We start from the raw sequence: 12,664 nt of genomic DNA on the forward strand, positions 1-12,664 counted from the left end.
TCTGGATTTATTTGCCATACCATATTATACATATGGTATGTACCACCAGAAAGCAAGTGAGAGAAAGGAAATTAGTGGAAATGTTTTAAAGTGCATAAAACTTGGGAAACATTTTGAAAAATGTTAATTTAATGTTCACAACCATAAATTACCACCCTTTGGCATCACAGCCATTAAACAAATCACTAGCTGCCATAGTATTTGGGCTAGTTTGGACCACTTCCCACTCCAACACACATTTTGGGGGCAAAAAAGGAGTACATGGATCAAAGTGTTTAAGAACAGTCTACTCCTCCTCCCCACCCCACCCCCATCTTCCCTCATGCTCATGCAGTCCTCTTCTCTTGCTTAACATCACACATATTTCAAAATACCCAGATAAATGTGCCTCAAACACCTGTTCAAAGAATGCTTTGCATGTGTAATTTCATGCCTTGGATGTGACAAGTCATTTCTGGGAATTACACTTGGAAGGTATGTGGGAATTATGAATTTTTTTTGTGCATGGTACCAGAGTGTGTGTGTGCACGCACGCACGCATGCACGCACACGATATGTAGATACAAGCTATAATTCCATGGAAGGGTTCTGGTGACTAGACAAGCCACGAAGGCAGAGCTTATGGACATTTGCTGCAAGAACCTGAGATGGAATTGATTTATTACTGTAATTTAAAGGCTCTAAAGATCTGAATATGGTGTCCATTTCAGACTATTGGATTTGTTATACTGAAACAAAAACAACTTAATTCTCTTTAATAGGTGAAGATACTGAAAAAAAGTTCATGCAAGGCATATAGCACCAGCCAACCAACCCCATAACCTTATTTTGTGAATTTCTTCCGGTTTCACCTGTCCTCTTCTCCATTGTCTGTTTTGTGCTGCTTTGAAATCCAAGCTCTTCAAGACAAGGACAATGTCAGTCCTTGCTAAGCAAAGTGCTATGGCCAACTACAATGCTATATACAGATGAAGAACACTTAACTAGGCATTTCTACCAAGCCCACTGTTGTAGTATCAAGGCACTGGATACAAAATTAAGAGTTACATCAAAACTGTCCATAAAGGACTCAACTGTTCTCCACAGTTTGCTTTAGCCCTCTGCCACGCTGAGCCAGCGAGAGTTAAGCAACTAGCAGGCTGTGTGACCTGAAAACAACCCACAAGGACATATTAGAAGAGTACTGAAATGGTAAACAGGGCTATTCCTTGTAGACAGTTAGCAAAGCCATGTTAAATAGACTGGAGCCCTTGATATGTAGGCCTGTATTGTTAGAGAATTAGAAGTAGGTACTAATTGTATTTGCCTGTGTTTACCTATATCTTGTTAGAAGTTTAACAATGTGATCTAATTAGCTTATAAATGCTAAACTTCTGTTCCTGTCTATGATATTTCATTACTATATTCCATTGATTCAGAGATCAAAAGGGGATACTGACACGTAGATAGAACTTGTGGTGTAATAATATCATTGTCTTCATTTCTCTTTGACGTTTGTAGTAAGCTACCTATGAACTGTTTGAACAGTTAATTGCCTTATGCTAATGAATACAACTAGTTATCCATGTGTGCTTAGGAAATAGAGATTTACTTCAAAGCAACAATGTACATTACTTATTCTTGATCCACAGAATGCCTGCTGTGATTATTTGCTGCCAAGAGGCTTATCAGCTGAACTTCAGCTATAAAGGAACTTTCCGGCCTGATCCTTACTATCTCAGATTTGCTTAAAACTTTGTCAGGGAAAGTAAGCTTAAATCACAAGACCGAGGTCTCCAGGTCTCTTCTGGATTAGCACTGCAATTCTCATGGAAGAATTTGAACAAAACTATGCACACGGACTGCCTATTGAGCTATAACCTATTGAACGGATTCTAAAAGGAGTTTTACAAATCAGCAGCCTCACCATCTCTGCTATGAAACTGACATAAGAACATTATTCATATCTGTATATACAATTTTCAGAGTAGCAGCCGTGTTAGTCTGTATCCGCAAAAAGAACAGGAGTACTTGTGGCACCTTAGAGACTAACACATTTGTTAGTCTCTAAGGTGCCACAAGTACTCCTGTTCTTTTTGTATATACAATGATCTTTTAACCACAGTAACTCTCTTTCTTTTCTTTTTAACTAAATCTTAGATTTAGTTAATAAGGATTGGCTTTAAGCATGCATTTGGGTAAGATCTGAAATATTCATTGACCTGGTAGGTAATGTGTCCGATCTCACAGGATTGGTAGAACTTTACATATGGTAAATAAGGTTTTAAGTAACCCTCACTATATATCAGACTAGGCTGTCTGGGTGGGAGCCAAAGGCTGAATTGGTTAAAGGGAACTGTGTTTTAGCTTCTTGGTAACCATTAAGGTGTTACAGAAGCTGCTTGGTTACTGGCTTGGTGAAATCTAATTATAGAATAAACCACCAGTTTTGGGGATCATCTGCCCTATGCTTTGCAGTTTGCCCTGATCAAGCATTCTCAGTATAGCCCCTCCAGTGACCATGGTCACGCCCCCATTAAAAAAAAGTCTCTCCTTCCCACCTCACTCCTTGTCTGATTATCTGCAGGGTCATGCTAATTTTCAGAAATGAGGTTTGCATGAATCTTCCTTTTGTAATAGTAATGCCATCACATGAAATACTTTATCCACCAGCATACCTTGGAGAGCACTTGGTTCCGATCTGCAATGTCTATATAAACTGCTTCTACATTCTTCCATACGTCTGGCTCTAGTTTATGAACCTGCAGTAGAAGTGGGAGCCAGATTTGTAATTCAAACCATCTACACATCATTCCCACTCCAAGTTAGAATGGAGAACAGAGATAAAGACCTGAGCACCAAGCACCCACTACCAGGGTAGTCAGAGTTGAGGGCTTCATCAGTTAATGCTGAAACATAAAATCAACTAAAGAAAAGAGTAATTCAGAAGTGAAGATGCAAAACCCAACAAATTTCTGCACAAGAGTACAGTTTTAATAAGCATCCATTCCCACCCAGAGCAAGCAAAAGGGAGTCTAATCATAAGGGGCATAGTCTCCTTGCTAGCCTGACATGAGGTATATTAATCCCAGGAATGTGAAAAGAACACTGAATTCAAAAACAGGACAAGCAACAGATCTAGCCATTTAATGCCACAAAGTTCCTCAGTGAAAGCACCTACATTCTCCTGCATTCCAAGGTCCGGTTTGTGCCAGGTTTCGATTTTGATCAGAAAGTCATCTTTCATGTACTCATTCTGCCATAAAGAAAAATTTTGGTTACCTGTTGGGATCCAAGAGACTAACATGATCTTATTGCTGATTGACTGATTATAGCATCAAAGTTATCAAACAGTTACTCCCAGACCTGGGACCAAGGTTAGAATGCAGTGACAATGGGATTTCAGATTTCTATTTGTATATACATTTCTGAAAGCACCCAATCACTGGTGGCCAGGTACAAGATTAGGTCAAAGCATAAATTGTCCATACAAGACACTTAAGTCTGATACCCAGAGCATTGGAGCTTGCTATCTATTTCATTTACAGGGTGTTTTATTTTTTTAAAGAAAGGAATGAAGACTCAAGGGAGGAAGCCTGTTTAACAGAAGTAAACCAGACACTGCCAAGTACAGCTTTGACTAGATCAGGGGTAGGCAACCTATGGCACCTGTGCCGAAGGCGGCACACAAGCTGATTTTCAGTGGCACTCACACTGCCCAAGTCCTGGCCACCGGTCTGGGGGGCTCTGCATTTTAATTTAATTTTAAATGAAGCTTCTTAAACATTTTGAAACCTTATTTACTTTACATACAATAGTTTAGTTATATATTATAGACTTATAGAAAGAGACCTTCTAAAAAGGTTAAAATGTATTACTGGCACGCGAAACCATAAATTAGAGTGAATAAATGAAGACTCGGCACACCACTTCTGAAAGGTTGCCGGCCCCTGGACTAGATGATAGATGTGGAAGAAATAGGGCAGAAGTTGGCTTTTCAAAGACAAAATGTGGATCCAGAACTGGATTCAAACTGTCCTTGGAAACATGCACCTTAGTCTGCAGGTAAGCACTGAAACCAGACAGTCCAGCGTGCAGTTTTCACCACAGCTACTTGAATTTCTCCTCACTAATGAGCAAGAGACGTCAGTTTCAAGCAATGACTGATATGACAGGAAAAGAGGAGCCACTATATATCCTTGGTGGGTGGGGTGGGGTGAGTAAAGACTAGTGAAGCACTTGGTATATAAAAGGAGTTAAGGGATTCAGAGGGCAGGTTACTCATGGGATCATGTTGCCCAAAGGCAGCAGGACTGGATAGACTTGCTCTATGGTTTGTTCTGAAAGATGGAAAGTCAAATGCCACTGCAGTAAATAAAGAATCATCTGTGTCATTTAATATATCAGTTTGTGAGGAGATGTTGAGACTCAGTTCCTCATCCATGTAATCAGCTAACTGAGAAAGTAGCAACTCCACTAGCTCAGGTCAGAGACTTCCCTATACATATACACAGTGCCTTGTACCAGACAGATTTACACACTTCCAAGCACAACAGATCACTGATAAAAGCAATACTTACTGTAATAACTGCTCCAAGAAACCAACACATGAAAAGAAAGAGATACATTACATTAATGAGAAAGAAAAATTAACAGTTGCAAACCACTTCCACCCAATATCAGCAACAAGGGGACAAAGTGGTTTGAGCATTAGCCTGCTAAACCCAGGGTTGTGAGTTCAATCCTTGAGGGGGCCATTTAGGGATCTGGGGCAAAAATCTGTCTGGGGATTGGTCCTGCTTTGAGCAGGTGGTTGGACTAGATGACCTCCTGAGGTCCCTTCCAACCCTGAGATTCTATAATTCTATGAATTCTGGAGAGTGCTCCTAGGCAGCTGCCAGTTTCATTGAAGGAAGACATCCAGTTTTCCTGTCAGTGTCTAGTCTGTCAAAAGTAAACTTGCTCCACCCAACTCGAAACCTTCTATAAATTCTCACACATGGTGAAACCCAGAACACTACTAATTATGTGCTGCCACTGTTTGCGCCTGGATTTCATCCAGTTAGATGAGAAAATGGAATAAGTTTGATCAGCTGACTGCATTTTACCAATCATTCTTCACCTTGCAGATAAGCCTCTCTCCAGTTCTGCAACTGAACGAATGCTAGATTTTAAGCCAATGCAGACCTCATTACTCCTGCATGTGGTAACTGGAATCTTTGCCTTCTGCATCTCTCCTGCTTGTGGTAATCAGACTCCTTGGATAGCAAAGCTCAATTATTCATCAGAGAAAAATCAACTAAAGATCTTGTAACAGCCATAGACCATTCTATCTTGTGCCCTCAGGGTCTGTCAGTATTTCGATTATAAAAATAATGATTTCCACTGAGAGTCACAAGGCTGTAAAATTGGACACTAAAATGTGATTCACAAGGTCTACACTAAGGAGAACATTTAGTCAAACCAATACTTTTTTTTGTTTGTTTTAAAAAGGGACAATAAGGACATAAGAGGTTTGAGGAGTGTCTACTACACAAACCTGGGTACTACTATAGTAGGCATACTGGTCTAACCAGTAAGTTTCCATATTTAACATATACAGACATTTACAATTATTATAACTGCATATGTGTTATATCTGCTCACACACACAGAGATCAAGTGGTGACATCTATGTAATAAATTGCATGTATTTATTTAAAAGATTTTTGATGGCATTCGTTACCATAGTCCCCGAGCACCTCACATCAACACATTTAATGCCACAACACTCTTGTGAGGGAAATATTATCCCCACTGTACAGCTAGGGAAAGAGGCACACAGAGTAAGTCTATGGCAGGGCTGAGAATTGCACCCAGGTCTCAAATCCCAGTCCAGTGTCTTATTCACAAGACCATCCTTCTTTATCCTACCATACTCCTCTGCTCTGCTAGGACTTGGACTATTTTAAATCTCTGAGCAGGTCTGGAGAAAATCTAATAGAAATGTTTCCATGATTTAAAACAGTAAACGAAACAGCTGTTTGGATTTAGACATTCCTTGCAATGTTTGCAACACAAATACTTCAGCACTGTTAGTACGGAACCAGAAAGTGAAATCCCCATTCATTGTCCCAGCTGAGTGAAAGGCAAAAAAAGTAAACAGCATAAAATGTGAAAAATAAGTTTTAGATAAGATTGTTTTGAGTATCTCAAATTTTTATTAGTAACACAGTTAAGACTTTTTAGAAAAAAATATTTTTAACATGATAGTGTCCCTTTAAATTTGCTTCCTACATGTATGAATGTAGAAAGTGGCCCAATCACCATAGTATCTAGTACCAGCCAGGGAAGCCTCAGTATGTCTACACTGCAGTTAAACACTTGCAGCTGGCCCATGTCAGCTGACTTGGGCTATGGGGCTGTTTAACTGCAGTGAGGATGTTCAGATTTGGGCTGAAGCCCAGGCTCTGGGTCCCTGCAAATAGGGAAGGGTGTCAACTGACACGGGCCAGCCACTGAGCATGTCTACACCGCAATTACACACCAATGAGGCTTTGTTAAGCTTGAAAAAGCTGACTGGATGCTTCTGCATTACCACTATGACAGATGGCCACTGGATTTGAACGTCCAATGAAACAGACACGTGAAGTATGTTTTCTTTAATTTGTGACCATTTCAATACTCACTTCATGTATTTTGGTGTTCTCAAGTATGTGAAATAATGTCAACAAGTATAAAGCTCCATACCCTGCACACGAGTGTCTCTATATATCCAAAGCTCTATATGTTTGAATTAGGGCTGTCGATTAATCACAGTTAACTCATGCAATTAACTCAAAAAAATTAATCACAATTAATCGCAGTTTTAACCACACTATTAAATAGTAGAATACCAATTGAAATTTATTAACTATTTTGGATGTTTTTCTACATTTTCATACATATTGTATTTTGTTGTAATTGAAATCAATGCATATATTATTTGATTACAAATATTTGCACAGTAAAAACTATAAAGAAATAGTATTTTTCAATTCACCTCATACAAGTACTATAGTGCAATCTCTATTATGAAAGTGCAACTTACAAATGTAGATTTTTTTTGTTACATAACTGCCCTCAAAAACAAAACAATGTAAAACTTCAGAGCCTACAAGTCCACTCAGTCCTACTTCTTCTTCAGCCAATCGCTAAGACAAAAGTTTGTTTACATTTACAGTAGATAATACTGCCCTCGTCTTATTTACAATGTCACCAGAAAGTGAGAACAGGCATTTGCATGGCACTTTTGTAGCCAGCATTGCAAGGTACCTACGTGCCAAAAATGCTAAACATTCGTATGCCCCTTCATGCTTCAGCCACCGTTCCAGAGGACATGCTTCCATGCTGACAATGCTCGTTAAAAAAATAATGCGTTAATTAAATTTGTGACCGAACTCTTGGGGGGAGAATTATATGTCCCCTGCTCTGTTTCACCCGCATTCTGCCATATCTTTCATGTTATAGCAGTCTTGGATGATGACCCAGCACATGTTGTTCATTTTAAGGACACTTTCACCGCAGATTTCACAAAACACAAAGAAGGTACCAATGTGAGATTTCTAAAGATAGCTACAGCACTCGACCGAAAGTTTAAGAATCTGAAGTGCCTTGCAAAATCTGAGAGGGACGAAGTATGGAGCATGCTTTCAGAAGTCTTAAAAGAGCAACACTCTGATGTGGAAACTACAGAACCCGAACCACCAAAAAAGAAAATCAACCTTCTGCTGGTGGCATCTGACTCAGATAATGAAAATGAAAATGCGTCGGTCCGCACTGCTTTGGATTGTTATCGAGCAGAACCCTTCATCAGCATGGACGCATGTCCCCTGGAATAGTGGTTGAAGCACGAAGGGACTTATGAATCTTGTGGCACGTAAATATCTTGCGATGCCAGCTGCAACTGTGCCATGAGAACACCTGTTCTCACTTTCAGGTGACACTGTAAACAAGAAACGGGCAGCATTATCTCCTGCAAATGTAAACAAACTTGTTTGTCTGAGCGATTGGCTGAACAAGAGGTAGGACTGAGTGGACTTGCAGGCTCTAAAATTTTACATTGTTTTGTTTTTGAGTGCAGTATTTTTTGTACATAATTCTACATTTTTAAGTTCAACTTTCATGATAAAGAGATTGCACTACAATACTTGTATTAGGTGAATTGAAAAATACTATTTTTTTTATAGTGCAAATACTTGTAATCAAAAATATAAAGTGAGCACTGAACATTTTGTATTCTGTGTTGTAATTGAACTCAGTATCTTTGAAAATGTAGAAAACATCCAAAAATATTTAAATAAATGATATTCTATTATTTAACAGTACAACTAATCGTGATTAATTTTTTTTAAATCGCTTGACAGCCCTAGTTTGAATGTAGCCTTGCAAACATAACATCAATACATGTAGTTTATCACATACTGAAATTAGATTTCCTTAATGTTTTGTTTTTTCCTTTCTCTATCCCTTTTGTTCTAACCCTCATTTATAAAACAAGGAAATTTAATGCAGAAAAAGCCATTAATGAAATGCTGCAGCTAAAAATTTAAAGTGCAAAGGTCAGGAAATTGTAAATATTGGTTCCCATAGCAACTGTACCTCTGCCAAAGGATAAATTTAATAGCATAAAGAGTAACCTCAAATATTACATAAACACAAGGAGATCAAGTTACTGTGGGAACAATAAATGAAGAATAGATGATTTGTCCATTGAAGTTCTCAACCATAATGTTGCAGCAATATTTTTTCCACACGGATTTTAAATATTCTATCCCATAAGAGTAAAAAGGGATTGTGTCATCTTCACGATCCACCTCAAGCAGATTCCAGGGCACCATCCCGAAGTTCAGTAGTAGATTAACTCTGCATTTGCTAGCTGAGATTTTGTATTAAAAGTTGCACACTATTGCTTTTGCAAGGAGACCCATAAAACATGCTGCTCTAGTGGCAATACACCAGTATCTAGTTGTACTTTCAGTTCCAGCTTCACCACCTTTGATCTATCCTTACTATTGGAAGGATCATTGGGCCAATGATGATACTGTTCTCTTCAAACTGCACTAAGCAAAAGATAGCCAGGTCCTCCCCAGCTCCTCTCTTACACCATCTCCTTCAAATGTCTGCTCCAAAGTACTTCCATTGCACTAGAGTACATAAATTTCTCTGTCATGCATTTGCTGCCAAGCCACTTGAATGACCTCTCACAGTTCTAGTCATACTGTGGTTCTCCCACTACCAAGTCTATTTCTCCAAACCTGCAGTATTAGGATCACATCCATTTCTTACTTCTGCCCCTTCTCACACCCTGCCCCTAACCAATCCCCAGGCTATTTAGGATTCCCTGTTTATTAGCAGGAACTCTGCACTGCCACTGTAAGGTAGGGACATTTCTTTTAACTCCCCCTTAGCTCTAAATTCTCATTTTCCCAAACCACAGGAAGGGGTTATGGACTACAGACTGCAGGCAGCAGCCAAATCAAACTAACTGCCCCTCTTCGGGTTTAAAAAAAAAAAAAAAAAAAAAAATCATCCCCATGGTACAGAACTTCCCCAGTACTCACCAGTCCTGCAGTAGGGGTAGGCATTCCATGCTTTCTCGTGTATGTTCAGGGCTCCCTCTGGGGCCAGCATTCTCACAAATGACGGCACTTTGCTGCAGTTTGGGGGGGGGGGGGAGGAGGGAGGAGAAGCAAGATAAAGAGTTTTTATATCCATAGTCAATTGACTGTGACTCAGACACTGCTTGAGACATGCAAGGCACCCACCCTGAAATACAGACCCCCATGCCCTGCATGTGTTTCTGTTTTCACAATTATCGTCACTAGGATTGTTCATTGTTCTGTTAGTAGGATGCTCAGACACTGGATAAATGCATATGGGCTAGGTGCCAACCCTTCCCTGCCTTGTACAGGGGAGCAAGGGCACACCTGATGTTGAATGCAGGCTGACAACTTGGAAACATTTTTCTACCCAAGCTTCACCACCACAATGCTGGATAACAGGGTTATAATTAATGATCAAAACCACTATGGGTTCTGGATTTCCCAAGACAGCAGCCATGTTTATGATGGGAAGAGTCCGTTAGCAACACCTGGACTGTACAACTTGAGATGAGCTCTGATATTATAACCTGAAAATTAACTGTCAAAACCACTTAGCTCTTACCATCTTTCCCAACTATTAGTCTGCTCTAATGTCCACGGCTCCACAGCACAACTGGTGCTACTTACTATTATTATTCAACTAATGGCTGTGATTTCCATCTATTCCACACTCAGCTATTCCACACCCCAACCTACCAGGGTGCAGAAAATGTCTGAGTTTGTCCACCACACTTTGGCCACAGCAGGATCTACAGGCTGCTGCAGGAAAAGATTTTACACCTGAGAGTCTCAAACTTTCACACAGTATGGACCACATCCTAATAAAGAGTCCTGTGGACGCCTCTCCTCACATCATCTCAGTCACAATCTCATTTTCTATAAGGAAAGAGCCCAGTGACAAACAGCCATTGCTTATATGGAAAACTAAGGCTAGTAAAGTGTTTTATCACTGTTTTGCCTGTTTTGAAAAGAACAGAAAGACAGCATTATGTAATTTAATTTCAAAGCCCTCTTCCTATCCGCATGTGACACAGAGACCCATTTGTGGTTCACTACTCTCTCAGGCCAGACATACTCGCTACACCTAATACACGGTTGTCATAATCTGGAAATGAAAAAGGTGACATGTAAGATATCACTGGAAAATTAATAACTCACTTATTAATATTCTTGTGTGAGGTATGCACATGGTGTGTACAAAAAGCTATGAATATGTGCTAGAATTATATTCTTAAAATATGTTTGGCAAGCAATGCATAAGCCCAGTATGCCCTAGACAAAGATGTGTGTATTTGTCTGTCTGTCCACCCTGGTCATCAGGCAGAGACAGTGAAGGTCTATCTAGAGAGTAGATTATAAAGTCTGCGGACAATACCAAGCTGGGAGGGGTTGCAAGTGCTTTGGAGGATAGGATTAAAATTCAAAATGATCTGGACAAACTGAAGAAATGGTCTGAAGAAAATAGGATGAAATTCAATAAGGACAAATGCAAAGTACTCCACTTAGGAAGGAACTATCAGTTGCACACATACAAAACGGGAAATGACTGCCTGGGAAGGAGTACTGCGGAAAGATCTGGGGGTGATGGGATCACAAGCTAAATGAGTCAACAGTGTAACGGTTGCAAAAAAAGAAAATGTCATTCTGGGATGTATTAGCAGGAGTGTTGTAAGCAAGACACGAGAAGTACTTCTTCACCCCACACTGATTAGGCCTCAACTGGAGTATTGTGTCCACTTCTGGGAGCCACATTTCAAGAAAGATGTGGACAAACTGGAGAAAGTCCAGAGAAGAACAACAAAAATGAGGGAAGACTGAAAAAGTTAGGTTTGTTTAGTCTGGACAAGAGAAGACTGGGGACATGAGAATAGTTTTCAAGTACATAAAAGCTTATTACAAGGAAGAGGAGAAAAATTATTCTCCTTAACCTCTGAGGATAGGACAAGAAGCAATGGCCTCAAATTGCAGAAAGGGCAGTTTAGGTTGGACATTAGGGAAAAATTCCTGTCAGAGTGGTTAAGCACATAGGAGACTTTTAAGAGCAAGTCAGACAAACACCTGTGAGGGATAATAATTATCCTGCCATGTGTGCAGGGAACTGGACTAGATGACCTCTCAAGGTCCCTTCCAGTCCTACAATTTTATGATTCTATCTACATATAAGGTGAACAAAGCTATCAAGCAGGGGAGAAGACAGCATGGCATCTACACCCCAGTAGGCAAGAGAAATTTTATCTGGGCTACAAAGACAGGAGGTCTGAACCTCAAATAAGTAATTGAATCAACTGATTGTAAACAATATTACTATATAAAAAAAAAAAAATCAAGTAAGGTCTTTTCTCAAAGCTAATGACACACTGGTTATTTATATTATTGTGAAATGTATGTATTAACACGATACGAGGAAATATGAATTCTTAAGAGGTTCCCTCCCAGACAGAAAGGAATGTAGTTGTCTACCTGTCTCCAATTAAACTACGCAAGGTGTGACCAAAAACAATGGATGCCCCATTTCCATACAAATCAGCAAAGGGATCGGAAGTCCACAGGAAGGGAAGAATAACATGGGATCATCCTGAGTCTGGGGACAAAACAGTAAGTTTAGGAAGCTATAAGTATTTAGGAGAAGTCATCTTGGCATCCATCTCTGGACAGACACCGAGACCACAGCTGTAGCAAGCTGAGAAAGATGGGTCCTTCAACCAAAGGCGTTGAAGGAACTGAAAATTGGTAAGGACCTTGAACAAAGACTGTAACTTGTTAAGTTAGGTCTTAGCCATTAGAAAGCTTATTTCTACTTTTGTTTGTTTGTAATGCTAACTTTATTTCTTCTACAGTACTTGGTATCATTTAACCTACGGTCCGCTTGTTGATACAACTTGTTTTATTTTTACACTAAACCAAGTCCATGCTGTGCTTGAAGGGAAGGATGTATTTATCCCCAGTTAAATTAGTAAGCTGTAATGTTTTTTCATCTCTTTAAAGGAGCAAACAAACTTTAATATATCTCTGAATGCTCCTGGGGACAGCTGATCATAGCAGAGCACAAGGTTTTGGGAAAA

At 39.6% G+C, this 12,664-nt stretch overlaps 1 protein-coding gene across 1 annotated transcript in view; it reads right to left on the reverse strand.

The window, feature by feature from the left end:
- Nucleotides 1-12,664, reverse strand: part of PITPNA (phosphatidylinositol transfer protein alpha) — a 43,811-nt gene that overhangs the window by 14,578 nt on the left and 16,569 nt on the right. The window contains exons 4-7 of the mRNA XM_065418166.1: nucleotides 9,561-9,652; nucleotides 4,560-4,567; nucleotides 3,161-3,235; nucleotides 2,658-2,741 (exon numbers count right to left, since the gene is read on the reverse strand). Of these exons, the coding sequence (XP_065274238.1) occupies nucleotides 2,658-2,741; nucleotides 3,161-3,235; nucleotides 4,560-4,567; nucleotides 9,561-9,652 (259 nt within the window). The remainder of the gene's footprint in view (nucleotides 1-2,657; nucleotides 2,742-3,160; nucleotides 3,236-4,559; nucleotides 4,568-9,560; nucleotides 9,653-12,664) is intronic.

The sequence above is a fragment of the Emys orbicularis genome, chromosome 17 (genome assembly GCF_028017835.1).
Source record: "Emys orbicularis isolate rEmyOrb1 chromosome 17, rEmyOrb1.hap1, whole genome shotgun sequence".
Taxonomy (NCBI): Eukaryota; Metazoa; Chordata; order Testudines; family Emydidae; genus Emys; species Emys orbicularis.